This window comes from Balaenoptera borealis, assembly GCF_965194805.1.
Source record: "Balaenoptera borealis genome assembly, chromosome: 6".
NCBI lineage: Eukaryota > Metazoa > Chordata > Mammalia > Artiodactyla > Balaenopteridae > Balaenoptera > Balaenoptera borealis.
Window position 1 is genome coordinate 134,428,815 of NC_138863.1, and position 19,019 is coordinate 134,447,833.

At 53.8% G+C, this 19,019-nt stretch overlaps 1 protein-coding gene across 3 annotated transcripts in view; it reads left to right on the top strand.

Annotated features, from left to right (window-relative positions):
• The window catches only part of SCTR (secretin receptor), a 64,585-nt gene that overhangs the window by 26,807 nt on the left and 18,759 nt on the right, over positions 1–19,019 (top strand). For all 3 annotated transcript variants that reach the window (XM_082397644.1, XM_082397645.1, XM_082397643.1), the window contains exons 3-7: positions 2,684–2,791; positions 7,078–7,181; positions 13,069–13,166; positions 14,394–14,526; positions 16,516–16,669. In XM_082397644.1, the coding sequence (XP_082253770.1) occupies positions 2,684–2,791; positions 7,078–7,181; positions 13,069–13,166; positions 14,394–14,526; positions 16,516–16,669 (597 nt within the window). The remainder of the gene's footprint in view (positions 1–2,683; positions 2,792–7,077; positions 7,182–13,068; positions 13,167–14,393; positions 14,527–16,515; positions 16,670–19,019) is intronic.

A 19,019-nucleotide genomic window follows, 5' to 3' on the forward strand; every position in this document is an offset into this window, starting at 1 on the left:
CGGGCGCCTGGCAGCACTGCTGCGCACTCAGTGAAGCACGGGGTGGCTCCTGCTGGGACCGGAGCTGGAGGCGGAGCTGGTGGCGGAGCTGGAGGCGGAGCTGGAGGCGGAGGACCTTAGCGTGGGGTTCGGAAGTCAAGTGGGCGTCACGGCGAAAGCCCATTTGCAAGGGATGGGTGATGGGGAAGGGAAGGGGCCGGAGGCTGGGGCGTTCATCCATTCCTTAGACGCTTGTGGACGCCTGTGCCTTGCCCAGCCCTTGCGGGCACATGCGTCCAGCAGTCAGCAATCAGACAGGTTCCTGCTCTCCCGACTGTCTGCCCAGGGTGGGGGGAGCCATCTGCACCCAGGCACCAGGAGGAGCGGCCCCCCACTGCGACCTCCCTGGCCTCTCGCCACCATCTTGGATGTGCTCCTGGGAGCCCAAGGCTGGTCTGAGCCCGGAAGCAGGGGCCTTCGCTGTGCGGAGGTGCAGTGCGAAGATTCTCAAAGCAGAGCCTAATGACACATACAGCAGCGCCTGTAGGGAGGTCTTCACATGCGGATTCCTGGGGCTCAGGATGATTGAATTAGAACCTCCCAGGTGATTCTGATGTCCACTGCAGGATCAGAGCCTCTGAAGTGGGACAGATCACCAGGGGGCTTTACATGGCGTGGACGAGGGTGTCGAGGAGGATATTGATGCTTTGAGCCTGGTTGTTACCCATGCCTGGAAAGAGACCCCTGCGCTTCACAAAAGCTGGGCATCCGCCATCTGGGAACCCAAGGGCCCCTTCAAACCACGCGCATCCGCCAGTCCCCGGAGCTGAAAATTGCCCGGCAATTCAGAGGACCCAGCCTGGCCTGCCCTCCCCCTGCCAGGATGAAACCAGAAAGGGCTTGGGGAGGACGGCAGGAGGAAGCTGTAGTTCCCCTGCACCCACGGAGGGCCGGCTTTCCGTGTCAGGTTGATCTCCTCCTCCCCCGGACAACCTCGGGAGGAAGGCATCTGTTTCCCCCAAAAGAGCTGAGGAACCGGGCTCGGGCAGCGAGTGTGTGGTGAGGCAGATTGGAGCCCAGGTCTGTGGGCCTCAAGGGTCTGGGTTCTCTCTGAAGGTTGGGGCTCCGGGTTAGTGTGGTCTGCTCTGTGTTCCCCAAACCAGATGTGGGGTGACTGCTGACCTCATGGGTGTCAGTCACCTCGGCTCAATTTCCGGTCTGCTCCAGACCTCCCCGGGTGATGCCCTCCCAGGTGGCATGGGCCCCCAGAAGCCTGTCACAGGAGCAATTTCCCTGGCTTTCTTCCCCCGGGATCAACTTTGGGAGAATTGGTGGGTGGTTATGTTAAATGATCATTTTTAACAGAGTATAATCATAACTCACGGGCAAATACGAAATGAATACCTGCCAAACATTGTACCTAAGTAATGAGAGAACCAGTAAGATATTACCACTGGTTCACAGGAGAACTCAAAGTACTGTAAGTATAAGGCAGAATGGTAAAATGAATTTACAAATAGATGCAAAACTGGCTGAAAACAATTATGTATAAATTGTAGATAACTGATAGTCATGCAAATGCAAAGGAAGAGATAGAAATGTGGATTCAAATGCCTTTGGACAGGACATCAGTTGTCTACAATTTATAGAGTTGCAAAATAGCTCAAAGACGTAAAAGGCCAGAGATCCACAGAATCAGCTAACCCAGAAGGCTGTGATTAGACAACGCCTAGTTTTGCTTTGAAGACACCTGATAATCTTTTCATTTCCAAGCTTTTCAGTTACCAGAAGTGGGCCACAGATCTGGCTCTGAGCTTCCTAGCAACCAAACAAAGCAAAAAGGAAACAGCCTCAAATTCAGTGTTTATAAGGACAGATGTATACTAGTTGTTCACCGTAAGTTCAGCTTCGCGTTGCCTTGAGACCATGTTCTCCTTCGGGGGTGGGGGGGTAGGGGGCCTCATCAAGGGAACCCAGTGAGGTGAAAGCAGCATCCTCAATGACTTTCCTACCACAAATGCAGTGCTGCTTCCATAGCCAAGGCAGCGGTTCTCAAAGTGTGGTCCCAGACCAGTAACACCAGCCTCCCCTGGGAACTTGTTAAAAATGCAAATTCTCAGGCTCCACCGAGACTTTGGGGGTGGGGTCCCAGCCATCTGTGTTTTAACAAGCACTCTGGATAATTCTGATACAAGCTGAAGTCTGAGAGTCATGGGACAAAGTTCTCAGCCCTGCCATCACGGTAGAATGACCCAGAAAGCTTTAACACCGCATCATGCCTGAGCGCCACGCAGGACCGATGAAATCAGGGTCCCTGGAGGTAGGGCCCGGTTAGGTATGTTTTTAAAGCTCTCCGGTGGTTGTACTGTGCAGCCAGGAGGCAGGCTCACTGCCATGGAGTCAGCGGGTGCGAGCAGAGGCCAGGAGATGCCCCATCTTCTGCTCTGGAGGAGCCCAGCCCTGCCCTTGCGAGGCTTCTGTGAGACAGCGTGTCCCTGTGTGTCTTCAGCACCGAGCCCTCACCGTGTAGATGCCGAGGCCACCGCCCCAAAGGTGACAGGGCCCGTTAGACGCCGTGGTTCCTGGTCACGGGAGTGCACCTAGGGGGGACACCCAGGCGCGGGTGCCGGTGCTGGCGCCACGGTGCTGGGGAGGCCCTGCGTCCACGCTGCGACCCGTCTGACGCCGCTTCTCTCCTCGGCAGGCTGCCAGGGGCTGTGGGACAACACGAGCTGCTGGCCCTCCTCTGCGCCGGGACAGACGGTGGAAGTGGCCTGCCCGCGGTTCCTCTGGATGCTCGTGGGCAGAAACGGTAACCGCCCAGCCCAGGGGCCCAGCTGGGAGGCGGTGGGGCGGCCCCCGGGGTGGGCCTGGGCCTGGAGGCGTGAGGCCGAGGAGACTTCTCTGGGGACAAGGAGTGAGTGGAAGGGTGGGGGTGGTCGTCGTTGGGGATTGGAAGCCTTGACTGGGGAGGTGCGGTGTGGCCTCAGTTGTCAGGGCGCCAAGCAAGGGGGCTGGGGGCCGCAGACTGGGGAAGTGGTGAAGGAGGCCAGGCTTGCTTCTCTCTGCCCGGTGCCCTCATCAAGGGGCTCCCCTCCTCCCTTCCACGTTTCTGCCCCCTTAGCACCCGGGGCCCTTGCTCCAGCCCTCGTGTCTGGGTCACACCGGGCCCAGGCTGGCCTTCCAGGACACTTACTTCCTCTGTGCCCTCTCGGCCAGGCCCTGCTGGTGAACTCTGCCCTCCCTGGAAGCTTCTGGCAAAGCTGCAGTTTATACGGGTTCCCTTCATTTCAGGCAAGGAAGTGAGGAGGTCGTCTCAGACAGGGGACACGCAGGGACTAAGGCTGGCTAAAGCCCTGTCACGTGCCAGGCATCTTTAGAGATGTGAGCTTGCTCAGTCATCACAAAACCCCTGCAAAGCACAGACCTTTTCCCTGCGCTTGACCCAGTTAAGGAGTAAAAATAACAGCGTCTACGAGGGGTTTAGCCGTTGCCCTCAGGTTCACAGCTGGGAGGTGGGGAGGCGGGGACTGCAGTTTCTCCTCTCTGCCACACGGTGTCGCTGTGGGGCTGCAGGACCCGCCACCTGCCCGTCGGCTCGGAGGCGCTGCCCCTTGGGTGCGATGCCCGGCGTCCGGGGCTGGTTGGGGGACGGGGCTGAGGGTGGGTGGATCATCTCAGCCTGGGTCCCACTGTGCTCACACCCAGCAGCAGGTCCTGGGCATCGGCCAGCCCAGGAGCGTAGGTCGGGACAGTCCAGCCTCAGGTAGCGAGAACCATCCTCCCACCACCCCTTCCCTCCCCATGGAGCCCCCTCGGGTCCGGGGTCTGGAGGAAGGCTCCTCGGTGGTGTCCCGAGGGTTCCAGGGCTCCCCAGCCAGGGCAGGGAAGGAGCACCCAGTGAGGACAAGCTGGTGCTCCAGACCCTTCCTTTTGAAAGAAGAAAGAAACAGAATAAATTAATTCTTTCTCAGGGCACCTGCTACATGGGCCCAGACGGAATGAGGTCTGTGTGACTGGGGAAACTGCAGGCTGGATTCTGCCTCCAGATATCTGTCTGTCTGTGCCAGGGCCTAGAATGTTCCATCTAGGATGCATTCCTTTGATGCTTAAAAGGGCACTGGTGTTCCAGAGTTTCTTATTAAAAAGCACACTTCCCGAGTGGGGTCAGGCCTTGGCTTTTTTTCCCTTCTGTCTTGGTGGGGATGGGAGCCTTATAGCAGCAGAGATTCCTAACCTGACTAGGGTCCTGGGGGTTTTTGAGAATCAGATAAAAGCTTTGGCCTGGCTCTTTCCCAGACTGCACACACGTGTGAACAGAAATGCTGACTGTAGTTTCAGGGGCCCTTGAGGTGTTCACTGACCTGAACTTGGGGCAGAATCCCCTACCTATTAGGAATTAAACCCAGGGGAAGTGGGTGGGAGGAAGGGGCTCCAGAGGGAGCCCACCCCTTGTCTCCTCTGCAGTTCTACTAAGAGCCCTGTCAGCAGAGGGCACTGCCTTGTTTACTGCTCTGGGCACCTGGCCTGGGTCACACGCAGCATCATCTTGGGAATCCTGTGGGGTCTGTGAAGAGAGGCCCCCAGACAGGCAGCCCAGCCTCCAGGGACACGCTGTCTGATAACCGCTTCTGGATTCCAGGCAGTGTGTGTGCTTTTAATTCAGCCTTCTCATCCAACCAGTGTACCTTTGACCACCATTCTCTCCTCTCTGACAGCCTAGCTTGCTTGATTAATGACAGAAACCTTCCATCCATCTCCTGAATTCCAAGACTCCAAGCCCCACCGTCCTGGTCCATTTTAGAGAGGCCAAAAGCAGCAGGGAAGTAGCCCTGTGGCTCCCACTGTGTCTGGCACCAGCCTGAGTGACGTGCGTGTGCTGTCGCGTTTCCTGCCGTGTCCTGCAGTGTGGGTGATTATTCCCACTTGGCACAGAGCAGTGATGCACCTGAGGGTCCACAGCAACAAAGAGCCAGCGCTGGGTTTCGAACTCAGACCTGGCTGGTTCTACACCAGTGCTCCAGGTCTCATGAGCCATCCTAGACCTGGCACGCCTGGAGCCCAAAGGCCACGGTCTCCGGCTAGAGCTGCCCCTGGGACCTCAGGGAGAGGGCCAGGCAGGAGGGCCGTACAGTGATGGGCCACATCCTGGCTGCGCACTGTTGCCCAGTTCTGGGCCTTGGTTTTCTCGTCTGTGAGATAGGTCAGCAGCACCTCCCTCAGTGGGGCGCTGTGACGATGAGATCAGAATCAGTACGTTAGACTAGTGGCTGGTCCTAGAGATGCCCGCCATGTTTCTCCAGCTCAGTGGAACCCTGAGAGCCAGTGGCCCAGACCCTGGGGCCTGTCAGAGAGGAACACACCAGGCCCAGCTGGGGTGGCTGGGGGCCCTGGACAGGATACTGGTTAGAGCGAAAGGAGCAGCAGGGCTCCTGTGTACAGGGTCAGCTCCCTGCACCCCCGCAGCCTCCACAGCAGCCAGACCCGGGGACCGGAACTCGGCCCTCCTCGGCAGCCCGGAGAGGAGGATGCAGCTGGGCCGGTCGGTGCAAGCAGGGCAGCTCCCCCAGCTTTCCCAGACTTCCTTCTTGGCTGGCAGCTCCTCTACCCCAGTCTTCGGGCTCCTGTTCTAAGAGCTCCTCGTGGGCGGCCTCTTCCCTCTCCTCTTGTAGAAATGCGTGGAGCAGGCTTTTCACCGCCCCCCATCTGCTTTTCTAGCCAGCCAGCCAGCCTGCAAATGTTTGATGAGCAAGCGCTCTGGGCGGGCCCTGGGGAGCCTTCGGGAACTGTCATCTGCCAGGGGGGCAGGGGGGCCGTTGTCACCTCCGTGTGGGGCGCAGGCTGCAGCCGTGTGCTGGAGGGCTGGGGCGGTGAGCCCCGGGACAGGGAGGGAGGGCTGCGGCTACCTCGCGATTTGTAACGCGGAGAAACGCAGAGGTGTGGCCTGGTGTCTGGTTACAGGGCTGATCATTCCCTCCTCAGGGGCGGCTGCCTGGAGGGCTGGCGCTGCTGCTTGGCAGACGCTGCGGAGCGGGGTGCGAGGTTGGGTGTGAAATAGAGCCTCTTAGGGCAGGGGTAGGACCCGGGGCCTGAGCAGGGTTCACTGTGGGCGGGGCTGGGTCCTCAGCAGCCAGGCAGATTCTCCGGGGGCCCCACCCATTAGATGGCTGCAGGGCCTGGGAGCAGGAAGACCAGGAGTGAGAAAGGGCATTAGAACAAAGCCTGCGGCTAAGAGTATAGGCCTGAGCCCCGGGGTTCAAATCCCAGGTCCCCCATTTACTGTGGTGTGACCTTGAGCAAGTTATTTAACCACGGTGTGCCTCAGTTTCCCCAGCTGTAAAATGGGTGTAGTGTTTCCATGTTACAGTACATTTTACTGTAAAAGTAACAGTGCTGGCCTCCTAGTCTTGTTAGGATGAAGTGAGTTAATACCCATCACACGCTTAGAACAGCGCCCAGCACGTAGCAGTGACCGTGTAGCACGTAGCAGTGACCGTGTATTGTTACAATAGAGCACGAAATTTTATAACTGAGTAAGTACACAGCCGTTAGTGTGAGGTCAACAGTGTTTGATCCAAGGCGTGTAACCTGCCTTTCTTAAGCACTGCATCCAGCCTCTCTCCTCATAGGAGACACTGCAGTGCCTCCCAGCTTGAAGGTTCTCCGGGGGCCCCCAGGGAATCGAGTAGTGACGCTGGCAGTTCTGCTGGGCCTGCGCCTGGGGCATGTGTCAGTCGTCTCCCTCACTGTGGAGCTCGGTGCCTGGCACAGTGGGCGTGGGGCGGGGGCCAGAGGGGTATCGGGGCAGGGCCGGCCAGCTTTGCAGGTCGACGTATCCGGGAGCCGCGGGTCTGTCCCACGCTCGCGCATCCGCTCTAGGCCATCTACCTGCGCACCTTTCCCACTACTTTTCCTGACTGACTCTTACTAAGGTTTCCAGGGCCAGCTGGGCCAATTGCAGCTGCCTGTGTGGTTCAGAGAAAGGGACAGGGTGACAGAAGGAAGCTCCAGCTGCCCCTGAGACGCGGCGAGGGCCCCTGGAGAGCCGGCCTTGGGTCCGGTCCCCACTGCTCACCGCAGGCTGCTTGGCCCCCACAGGTTCCATATTTCGGAACTGCACGCCGGGTGGCTGGTCAGAGACCTTCCCCAGGCCCGACCTGGCCTGTGGGGTCCACGTGAACGACTCCTCCAACGAGAAGAGGGTAAGCCTGCCAACACCTCCCTGCGGGGCAGAGGTGGCTGGGGGAGGAGAGAGTGAGGCTGGCTCAGGGCGAGGTTGGGGACCCCGGGCTGCCCCTCTCAGCCCCACACCCTCCTCGCTCCCCTGGGCTGGATGGGCCCGCTTCCCCTCCCTGGTCCACCAGCCCAGAGGTGGTGGTCCTGAGGAGCATGGCACAGTGAGAACCGCCACGTACCATCGGGACGCTGGGGTCGGGCAGGCGTGAAACCCGAAGAGCAGAGACTGGGGCTAAATGCTTGGGGTCCGGTGGTGAGTCTGAACCTGCCTGTGACCTTGGGGGTTGGGCAGGATGTAACTTCTCTGTGCCTCGGTTTCTTCATCAGGGAAATGGGGTTAGTAATAGTCCTGACCTCACAGGCTCGTGAACCTGTGGAAGTGCAGGCAAGGGTGCCTGGCCGCAGTGCCTGCTCACAAATGTCCCTTCTCAGAGGAGCCTCGGGCTCCAGAGGCAGGAGAGCCCGGCGGTGGGCAGGCCTGGTTTGAGACAGGACGCTGGTGCGGTGGGCTCCCTGAAGGGGCCGTCTGGTTCAGAGCCCTTCCCGAAGGAGATGGAGTGGGGCCTGACGTGGAGGATGGAGTTTCTTCTCTCCCAGGTCTTATCATCCAGTTAGGGAAGACACATGAGGTCTTCAGATCCGATGGGAGTAATTTAGTAAGGATACCTGTGGTCTTGGAGGGCCAGTGGATGGGCTCTGACCTCTGTAGATTACCATTTCTGTCACTGACCTATATGAAGACAGGAGGCTTATGTGTATCACGTTTGTAAAGTCCATAAGATTAAGAGGGATCATTTGTATAGTGGGTGGCAGGACGGAGGTTCGAAAGTGACAGAAATTTCCAACTGGCTTCGTAAGCTAACGTGGCTCACGTAGCTAGGGATGCGGAGAACGGGCCTCAGGACCCTTTCGTGAGCAGTACCCCAAAGCCACCCAGGACCAGCTTCTTTCTGTCTCTCCTCCGGCTAGCCTGGTGGGTGATCCCAAGGCTGGCTCGCTTCCTGTTGTCAGGTGCCTGCCGTGGGTGACTGTAGCGCAGACTCCCCAGGCCTGCCCGTCCAGCAGGAGGGGCGGCCTTACTTTTCTTGCTAACAGCAAGAAAGTTTCTTACGCAAGCCGCCAGCAAGCCTGTCCCCACGTCTCACTGGCCCAACGTGACTTGAGCCTGTCCACCTCCAGACCATCCCTGGCAGAGGGTTGGGACACGTGCTTGGCTTGGACCAGCAGTTCTCAAACTTTCTGGCCTCGGGATCCTTTTACACCCTTGGGAGTTACTGAGGGCCCTAAAGAGCTTTTGGTTTTGTGAGTTATGTCTGTGAAAACCACATATAAGGACTGTTGGCTTAGACTAACCAGCTGGGCAAGCACGGAGCCCAGGGCCTTAACCGTGTTATTCACGGCCGGGTTGGAACTGTAAAATGCCAGAGGAAGGAGCAGAGATTTAACAAAGATAAATGCGGGCTTCCCTGGTGGCGCAGTGGTTAAGAATCCACCTGCCAATGCAGGGGACACGGGTTCGAGCCCTGCTCTGGGAAGATCCCACGTGCCGCGGAGCAGCGAAGCCCTTCGCCACAACTACTGAGCCTGCGCTCTAGAGGCCGCGAGCCACAACTGTGGAGCCCGCATGCCACAACTACTGAAGCCCGTGCACCTAGAGCCCGTGCTCCGCAACAAGAGAAGCCACCGCAGTGAGAAGCCCACGCACCGCAACCAAGAGTAGCCCCCGCTCACCACAACCAGAGAAAACCAGCGTGCAGCAACGAAGACCCAACACGGCCAAAAATAAATTAATTAAATAAATTAAAACAAAGATAAATGCAAAGTTCTGGACTTAGAAAATCAGTTGTCTAAAATAGTAAAAAGAAGACCTACCGTGGCGTCAGCTCACATAAAAAAATAAAATCGAATCCCTAAGACTGGTGGAAGGGTTTCCAGACCATGAGATTCACTGTGATTCACGGGTCCTTAAATGCCAGTCCACAGACAAGCGCAGACTTTGTCTTTTTTTTTTAATTTTTATTTTATTTTTGGCTGTGTTGGGTCTTTGTTGCTGCACGTGGGCTTTCTCTAGTTGCAGCGAGCGGGAGCTACTCTTCATTGCAGTGAGCGGTCTTCTCATTGCGGTGGCTTCTCTTGTTGCAGAGCACGGGCCCTAGGCGCTCTGGCTTCAGTAGTTGTGGTGCACGGGCTTAGCTGCTCCACGGCATGTGGGATCTTCCCGGACCAGGGCTCGAACCCATGTCCCCTGCATTGGCAGGCGGGTTCTTAACCACTGCGCCACCAGGGAAATCCAAGGCTTGTGGGATCTTAGATCCCTGACCAGGGATTGAACCCAGGCCCTTGGCAGTGAAAGCGTGGAGTCCTAACCACTGGACTGCCAGGGAATTCCCACAAACTTTTTCTTTTATTCTGAGAATTGAATCATCCTTTCTTAGTGTTGAAATGTCTTTTTCTCTTTTAATCAAATGATGGTGAAAGTATGTATTTGTTGGTTGTCTTTTTGCAACTTCCTGACTTGGCCCACACCAATTGCCAACAGTGGACAGATTAGCAGAAAGACCAGGCAAAGCTGCCACTTGGGTAAAAAAAATGGAGTTTGCTTACCGAGAGCAGAGGTTAGCAAACTAGGGCCCTTGGGCCAAATCCAGCCCACCATTTGCTTTCGCAAGTAAAGATTTATTGACACAGAGCCACACCCATTGGCACTGTAAGGGCAGAGTTGAATAGTTGCAAAAGAGACCGAATAGTACCCAAAGCCTAAAATGTTTCCTGTCTGTCCCTTTATGGAAAACGTCTGCTGTCTCCTGATGCAGAGGATAGAGAAGGAGGGGGCCCAGTCGAGACACACAGCAGAGAGATGGGCAGCTTGATCCAGGACAGGCAGCAGCCCTCTGGGGGGCAGGGGGTACACAGCTGCAGAGGTTGAGGCCTGGGGCAGAGGTCACATCTGGCTTCCTGGGAACAGGGCTCTTTTGGGGTCAGATCTTACAGACAAAGGCAGAGCTGGCCAGGGCGTCCTGAGGGTGACCCGGCAGACAATAACCCAGCCACAGGACAGCATGGGATGCTCAGTCCGGACCCTGCACGCTTGTCACCCCACGCCTCCTCACGCTGCCACAGGCTAACCCGATGTGCTCCTGACCCGGGGCTGCAGACCCAGGCGTCCCCGGGGTGAGGCCGACGCCCTCAGCTGTGGGGCACGTCCCACACGTGACGAGATCCTAGGCTGACACGTTGGTCCTCCGACTTTTTGACATTTCGCTGCTCTTTGACGTCCCCAAGTCTAGGAACCATTCATCCAGTGCAACCTCTGCCGCTGTGGCTCCCCGCTTGTTGCTGAGAGGCGGCTTCTGGCTTCTGGAGTCGCAGTCGCCTCAGTGCCGAAGCGCAGGGTCACATGGCAGCCAGCCGTCAAAGGTTCCCTCTGCTGCCAGGAAACTTTCGGTCCGTCTGAGTCCAGTGGGCTTTGTGGTTACTCCCCTACCCCTGGGGCTCACAATGAGGTCTCAGGCGTTTAGTACTCGGCTTCCCTAAGCTTGTCTGTTTCCTGTAGGGTGCAGTGTAGCCAGTTCAGATGACAGTCACCTTCCCCCCGAGGTGCTCCACTCTACTAATGCTCCTCTTAAAGTAACATACCCAGAGCTGGACCAAACACTCCAGACGTTCCAGCGTGGCCTGCTGCACAGCACTGCATCAATGTAACTGAGAAGAGACCTAATTGTCCTGGCAGCTACCCCATACCCATACCTCACACCGGCACTGTCAGACTGCTGCCTCAGACTGAACGGTGGTTGGGGGGGTAGAGGGTGGAGATGGGGAAGAATCAACATGTGCTGCGTGTCTTCCAAGTGCCAGGCATTGTCTAGGTACTCTACCTGATACCCTATTTGTTCTTCCAAAAAGCCTGCACGGTAGATATTATCCCCATTTTGCAGATGAGGAATCTGAGGCTCAGAGAAGTTAAGTAATTTGCCCAGGGTCACACAGCTGGTGAGTAGTAGCAGTCCTGGGTTGGGAACCCTTGTCTCTTGGCTCTGAAGCCTGTGCATGTTCTCTCTGCATACACTTCTTTAATGCCATGGAGCTTGGGCCACTCAAACCTCAAGGTCATTTTCATATGAACAGCTGTCAGGTTTCCCCAATAGTATTCTTGTGCCTGTGGTTCTTTGTTTTTTATTACCCTTTTCTTCTGGTTATAAGATAGTACTTACCCACTGAAGAAAAATGAAAAGTACAGAAAAAAATACAAATGAAAATAACGACTCTATCCACAAGTTTATACTCCAAAGTTAACCACTAATAATGTCTAACACACCTCCTCACAGTCTTGTTTCTGTGTGTGTATGAGATTGAACCACATGAGATGGCCAATATGCGGTCTTTTTCGATGTACAGAAAAGGGCAGTTTCATACAATTCAACTTAACACTTTTTTTACATAAAGCAGAAATCACACTGTACATGTAAAATTTGTATTCTGCCTTTTCAGTTAACATTACATTATGTCCTGACATCTTTTAAAACTCTTGGTAAGCACCATTTTTTAATGCAGTCTAACCTTTGGATTTAAAAGAATTTAGTTAACTATTCTTCTGTTGTTGGACATTTGTGTGTTTTTCATCAAAAATGGTTCTGTAATGAACATCTTTATATATAAATATGCTTTTATATTTCTGATAATTCTTAGAATTAATTCCTAGAGGTAGAGGGGTGGTCAGAAGGAATGCGTGTTTCAGAGGTTCTTGATACATGCTACTTTCCAGAGAGACTGAACCAATTTTCACTCCTACTATACCCTCACCTACATAGAATATTAGTACTTTTAAATATTTGTTAATTTGGTTGGTAAAAAAAAAAAAAATGGTATGGCATTATTGCTTTACTTTTTATTTCCTTGATTCTTTGTAAGACTGTTGTACAATTTGTTTTTTTTTTTGAACCTTAAAAATACAGGTCTTCACATTTATTTCTATATGTCACATTATTCCATTCCATTGAGATCTTCTTGAATCAAAGATGAGCCAATAGTGTGAGCTGGCTGCTGAACAAGTAAATGACTGCTCGGCTGCATTAATAAGGTGCAGTGTATAGATCAGGGGAAGTGATGGTCCCACTCTGTTTCTTCCTGGTCAGAGAATGCATCTGGAGCTTTTCAGCTATCTGGTTCTGGGTGTCTTGTTTAAGAAGGACATTCACAAACTGGAGCATATTAGTTGAGAAACATGGTGAAGGGTTATGGAAAGAAATTAAAGACACAGGGAATATTTAATGCCCAGACGATAAGTGGGGGGCAGATGGGCAGAAGAATTGTATTCAGAAAGGACAGGCCTCTCTGTAGAATCTTTGTCACTCTTCTATAAGTCTAAAGCTATTCTACAGTGAAAATTTTATTTTTAAAATAATAGTGGGCTCTAGGTGCAAGACAAATTCAATTTATTTTCAGTGACTCCAGAAGTAGAAAAGGGACCAATAGGTACAATTTAAAGGTAATAGATTTTAGGTTCACTTGAGAAAAAATTATCTAATACTTTGCACTGTTGTATACCCAGTGACTTCTTCAAAAAGCAGTGAGCTCCTCATCCCTGGAGGTATTCAAGCAAAGGCTTGAATTCAGGGTGATGGTCAGGGGCCCTGTGTATGGGATAGAAGTTTGAACTGGTATCAGATGATCCCCAAGGTCTTTTCCCAAGCCAAAATGTTGTGAGTCTATGAATGTGTGTCCTTGGGGTGTGAACAGGATAGCGGTCAGAGTTGAAGGGGTTTCAGCAGCCTGGAGCAGGTACACTCTGTGGCAGAAAAGGGCAGGTGCAGCCAGGTGGGCGGGCGGGGCTGACACAGTCCTCTCTCTCTGCAGTACGAGTACCTCCTGAAGCTGAAGGTCATGTACACCGTGGGCTACAGCTCCTCCCTGGTGATGCTGCTGGTTGCCCTCAGCGTCCTCTGTGCCTTTCGGTAAGAGCCCGCTGCCAGCTCTCCATCCTCCCAGCCTTCCCCGGCACAGACTTCGGGTCTCTTTTAATTGCTCTGACCAGAGAGAGGAAGGTCTGGGTGGGCCACTTTGTCCCCTGTTGATCTAAAGCTTACCTGTGGCAAAACTTTGAAGTTTCTGTGACCTCGTTCATTCCTTTATTCATTTGACATTTACTGAACATCACTAGAACTTACTGCACCAGTTGCTTTACATGTATCATTTCTAATTTTCACACAATGCTGTGAGATAGGTATCATCCCCATTTTACAGGTATATTAGCCAGACTCTTGGTTGCAAGAAACAGAAATCCACCTTAAAACACCTTAAGAAAAACAAAGGTGACCTGATGCACATACTGACAAGTTCAGGGGCATCTGGCTTTAGGTGTGCCTGGATCTAGGTGCTTAAAGGTATCAGCAGAACTGGGTCTGTCTCCTGCCATTTCTTCACCTTGCATTGGCCTCAGGCAGGCTTTACGCGGGGCTGGCACAGACAACCACCAGCAGCTGCAGACGTACATTCTACCAGCTCAGCGACACCAGGGCCAAGAGACCCCCTTCTCCGTTAGTTGCAATGAAAGTCCTGGGGGAATTCTCATTGGCTGGCTTGGGTCACATGCCCATCCCTGAGCCAATCACTGCAGCCAGGTATGGAGCTCTGATTGGTCAGGTCTGTCATGCGGGTAGGGGTAGCATCTTCCCCAACCAGAGCTGGGATGCACTCCCCATAAGAAAGCCTCGTTCCCGAAGCGGAAGGAGGGGAGCAGTTAACAGACTTCTGTCCCTACAGCAAGGGGGAAACCTAGGCTCTGGTGGTGAAGGGCTTGCTCTAGGTCGAGTAGCTGAAAAGTGGCAGAGCCCGGGTCTGATTTCTCCCCACAGCCTGTGTTCTTTCTGTGCCACTTGCCCCCTTCCCCACCCCCTTCTGACAATTCTGGGAGCTGGAGGTGGTGGTCGGGGCAGAATAGGATCTCGCCCTTATAACCCCAGCTTTTTTTTTTTTTTTTTTTTTTTAATTGCAGCATGAGACAGAGTAGGCTGGGCACCTGGGGGCCTGGGTTCATTCAGGTTCTGCAAACAGGGAGATTTAGAGAGTTGTCACGTCCAGGGCCTGGGTTTCCGTGGTGCGTGGGGTGGGGGGAGGGTGGGCGGCTGAGCCCTGGGCCCCTCCGGCTCTGACCCCTCCGGCCCTGCATCCTCTCCCTCCAGGAAGCTCCACTGCACCCGCAACTACATCCACATGCATCTCTTTGTGTCCTTCATCCTGCGTGCCCTGTCCAACTTCATCAAGGATGCCGTGCTCTTCTCCGACGACGACGTCGCCCATTGCGATGCCCACAGGGTAACACGCCTGCGTGGCCCACAGTGTGGCCAGGCCTGCCTGCTCCCCCGCTGCCCCCGCCGTCCCTGCTGAGGCTGCACTTAATGCCTAGAGTAAAGGGGCCAGCGCTGGGGAGGTTCAGGGAGGCTCATGTCCCCACATGCGCAGTCTGGGACCCATATGAAAGCAGTTTGTCGAGAAGCCCATGGGGCTGCTGTTCAACTCCCAGTGTCCCGGAGTGGATTAGCCATTCTGGGAATTAGACGCATAGCAATCCCCTCCTTTCCCTGCTCCTGCCAAGTCCCAAATGTAGACAGATGATTAAAGCTAGAGGGTTGGGGTTGTAGAAAGAAAAAGGTGAGCATATGCTTGTGTGTCTGCACACCCAGAAGTGCAGTAGAACGATCGTTTTGTTAAATCTAACCCTCGTCCTCCTTCTGAAAGCTCAGATGAGTCTTCGTTCATTGCAGTATCACTGTGTACCAGTTGAGGATCCCTTTCGCTGTACGTAACAGAAAACTGTACATCAGTGCCTTAAACAAATGGGGGTTGTTCCCCACAGAAGCGGTCCACAGATGGGCGACCCAGAGGTGGCACAGTGGCTCCATGCCATGATGGACACAGTCCTTTTCCCTTTCTGCTCTGCCATTCTTGATCCCATGCTTTACACTGCATGTTAGCAACATGGCTGCTGCAACCTCAGGCCTCACATCCATGGTCCAGGCAAAAAGCAGGAAAGTCAAGGTTAAACTTTTTTTCTCTTTGGGAGGCTTTGCCTCTTCCCAAGACTATGTCTACGTCTCACGGGCTAGAACTGTGTCATGTGACAACATCTAACTGCAAAGGAAGCTGGGAGATTGAGTATTTTAGCATCATAGTCTCCACAGCAGAAGCCAGCAGGGGAGAAGGGGACTGGAAATCGAGATTGGTTTAGTCAGCCTGCCCGCCACTTCCCACCACTCACATCTGTAATTGCTCACAGATCTGTCAGGTTTGCCTCGCTTATAGTTTTCCGTGTGCGTGTGTGTATGTGTGTGTTTTCTGACTCAAGACTGAGAGGTCCCTCAAGCAGGGCCCCTGTGTCTCAGGGAGATTTCCTGGGAGTCAGAAGACAGATTCAGGCCCCACCCCATCACTGACCAGTGGAGAAGTCCAGCAGTGCCCAGCAGGGAACCTTTCCAGGGTCTACTAACCCGCAGACTAACGAGCCAGCCACAGGCCATGCCTGGAGTCGGAGTGTCTGGGAGGCCACAGGCGGCCCTGGGCGCTCCCCCCCCGTGGACATGGACGTGACCTGCGCTCTGGGCAGCAGCCCTCAGGCCATCCCAGGAGCTGTCCTCTCTTCAGGGAACAGCGCGGTGAAAGGAGAGGAGGCCCTCACAGTGCGGGAATGGGAGCCGTGCTGGCGTAGAAGCCTCGGCCCGACAATCCCACAGGCGTAGCTTCCAGGGATCCCGGCAAGGCACAGGCCTGCCGAAAGAGTCACAGCATCAGGCAGGGCCAACCCTGGCACCCCCCTCGGGTATTCAGAGGCCTGCAGTCCAGACGCAGTGCACCAGGCAGGGTCGTGTACTCTCATCAGTGTCAGCTTGTCCCTTCTTCATCTATTTCCAGGAAAACTAAACCTGGAAAGGATTTTATTAACCTTTTGCTCAGAAATCCCTTTCCCTCTCTAGGCCTCAGTTTCCTTATCTGAAAAATGCCCTCATTTGCTACTGGGAATTGGGCGATGTCTGACCGTTTGACACTTGGCAGCCGGTTCCAGAATTTGAATGCCGTTCCTGCTGCTGCAACAGCCCTTTGGCCATCTTGACCAAGCCTGCTGGCCTGTGGATTTCCACTCTAGAGAACTCTATGAGCCTGGTCTTCACATAGTGGAAGGCCAGAGGGGATGGCCGTGAGCCCCAGAGGCTCGCTCCTTGGCCTGGCTGCTGACCCCTACCGCACCCCACCTCTCCTGGAGGGAAGCCCAGGGTCTCCAGCCTGGGACTCAGCTGCCTCTCTTTGCAGGTGGGCTGTAAGCTGGTCATGGTCTTCTTCCAGTACTGCATCATGGCCAACTACTCCTGGCTGCTGGTGGAAGGCCTCTACCTTCACACACTCCTCGTCATCTCCTTCTTCTCAGAAAGGAAATGGCTCCAGGGATTTATTGCCCTCGGATGGGGTATGTTTCTCCAGGGGTACGGTGGCTGCATGCTATGTGGGAAAGGGCACTGAGGCAGAAGGAGAAGGGTGTGGGTTCCAGTTTCAGCTCTATACTTAGTTAAGTTCGTGAACTTGTGTGATCTTAGACAAGTTGCTTGATGGTTAACTCTCTGGCCTCAGTTTGTCTGTCACATGGGAAAAAACAGCTAAAACCTAGCCCCAATTTCTGGCATCCAAAGCCTTTTACAGTTTGATACCCCCAACACTGTTGCCTCGTCTTCCCCAGACGTCGCATCCATACATCCTCATTCCTGCTTCCTTTTGTATCAGTTAGGGTGCTTTTGACTGTAGGTATCAGAAAACCTGCCTTCGATAGGCTTTAAACATCAAAGGAATTAATTGGTTCGTATAACTGACGAGTCCAGGGATTACCAGCTTCAGGTGAGGCTGAAGCCAGCAGCTCAGCGTTTCTTTTTGTTTTTCTGCTTTGCCGCCTGTAACGTCAGTGTTATCATTAGGTGCTCCCAGTGTAACTGCCAGCAGCTCTGGGCTTCTTCCTGGCTTCACTGTTAAATCTGATGAAAGAGAGAGGCCGTGTCCAAGCACTCCCAGCAAATACTCTGAGATTCACTCTGATTGGACCAGCTGAAGTGTTATACACATCCTTGAACCAATCACAGGGGCCTGAGAGAATGGAATACACTGATTGGCTTCAGCTACTCAAACCACATAGCTTCCCAAAGGAAATTCCGGATTCAGTTTCCAGGAAGGAGGGGAAATGGTAGTAAGACAGCTAACTGCAGGCCCCACTGCTTCTCTTCCCCCTTTCCTTTCTGGTCCATGAAGATGATAATAATTCTGATTTCTTGAGCACCTACCGTATGCCAGGCTTTGAGCTCAACACTTTGCATGCATTATTTAATCATCACAACAACCTCCAGAGGCCTCTTAGAGGAACCTTGGCTCAGAGACATGACATAACATGCTCAGCTCACACTGTAGACAAGGGTAGAACCAGAATTCAAACCAAGGCCTGTCTATTTGCAAAGCCCCTTAACTCTTATTCTGCCATAAACAAACATCCATCTATCAATCCTTCCATCCATCCGTCCATCCCTCCGTCAGTCCATCCACCTGTCCATCCCTCCATCCATCCCTCTATCCATCCATCCATCCATCCATCCCTCCCTCCATCCTTCCATCCCTCCATCCATCCATCCACCTGTCCATCCCTCCATCCATCCCTGTATCCATCCATCCATCCATCCATCCCTCCCTCCATCCATCCATCCCTCCCTCCATCCTTCCATCCCTCCATCCATCCATCCACCTATCCATCCCACCATCCCTCCATCCATCCATCCACCTATCCATCCCACCATCCCTCCGTCCATCCCTCCATGCATCCCTCTATCCCTTCCTGCCTCCCTCCCTCCCTCCATCCGTCAATTGTTCATTTGATAAACATATGTAAGTTACCCACTGGGTTCTAGACAGAGTCAGGTTTCTGTGAGTGACTCACAGGCTTACGGGGATAGTCGTGTGTAATAGCCATTAGCTTCATTTACTTTCCTCTCGGTGCCTTTAATTAAGAAGCGCTCCTGCCAGGACTGCCCTCCACTGTCTTTCCCGCTTGTCTAAACCCTTATGTGCAAGGGCTCTGTCTCCTCATCAGACCATCAGGGAAGTTGCCTGAACCAGCGGAGTTCACTGAGCCCTCCTGCTTCTGAACTCTGGCAGCCTGATTAGCACATGACCCTCAGTCAGCAGGAGATGTAGGGCTCTGCAGATCTGGATTTCCACATAGGCCAGTAGTTCCAGGGAGCCTGGGACAAGGGGCTTGCCCTATGCTGCTGACTCTGCCCCAGATGCCCCCAGTGTCTAGCCAACTCACTGGGCCTTGACTCCCAGATCTGCCAGGATTTCCCTGTATGAACATGGACAGTTTTGTCATCTATAATGTCAGGATCATAATTTGCTGAACTTTCTTTGAGCACTTCTTTGTGCTCAGAAGGGCTTACGGAGATTACAAAAGCAAAAACAAAAAAGGCTCCATCGCTCCAGGGGTTTGTAGTCTAGCAAGGAGACAAAAGTGCATTGTGATAATATCTCCATCACGGGTTTTTAGGAGGTTTAAATGAGATAATGAGAGCCTTCTTTTCTTACTCAAATATATTTTTTTAATATTTGTTTATGTATCTGGCTGCACTGGGTCTTAGTTGCGGCACACAGGATCTTTAGTTGCAGCAAGTGGGATCTTTTAGTTGCAGCATGTGGGATTTAGTTCCCTGACCAGGGATGGAACCCGGGCCCCCTGCATTGGGAGTGCAGAGCCTTAGCCACTGGGCTACCAGGGAAGTCCCTCTTCC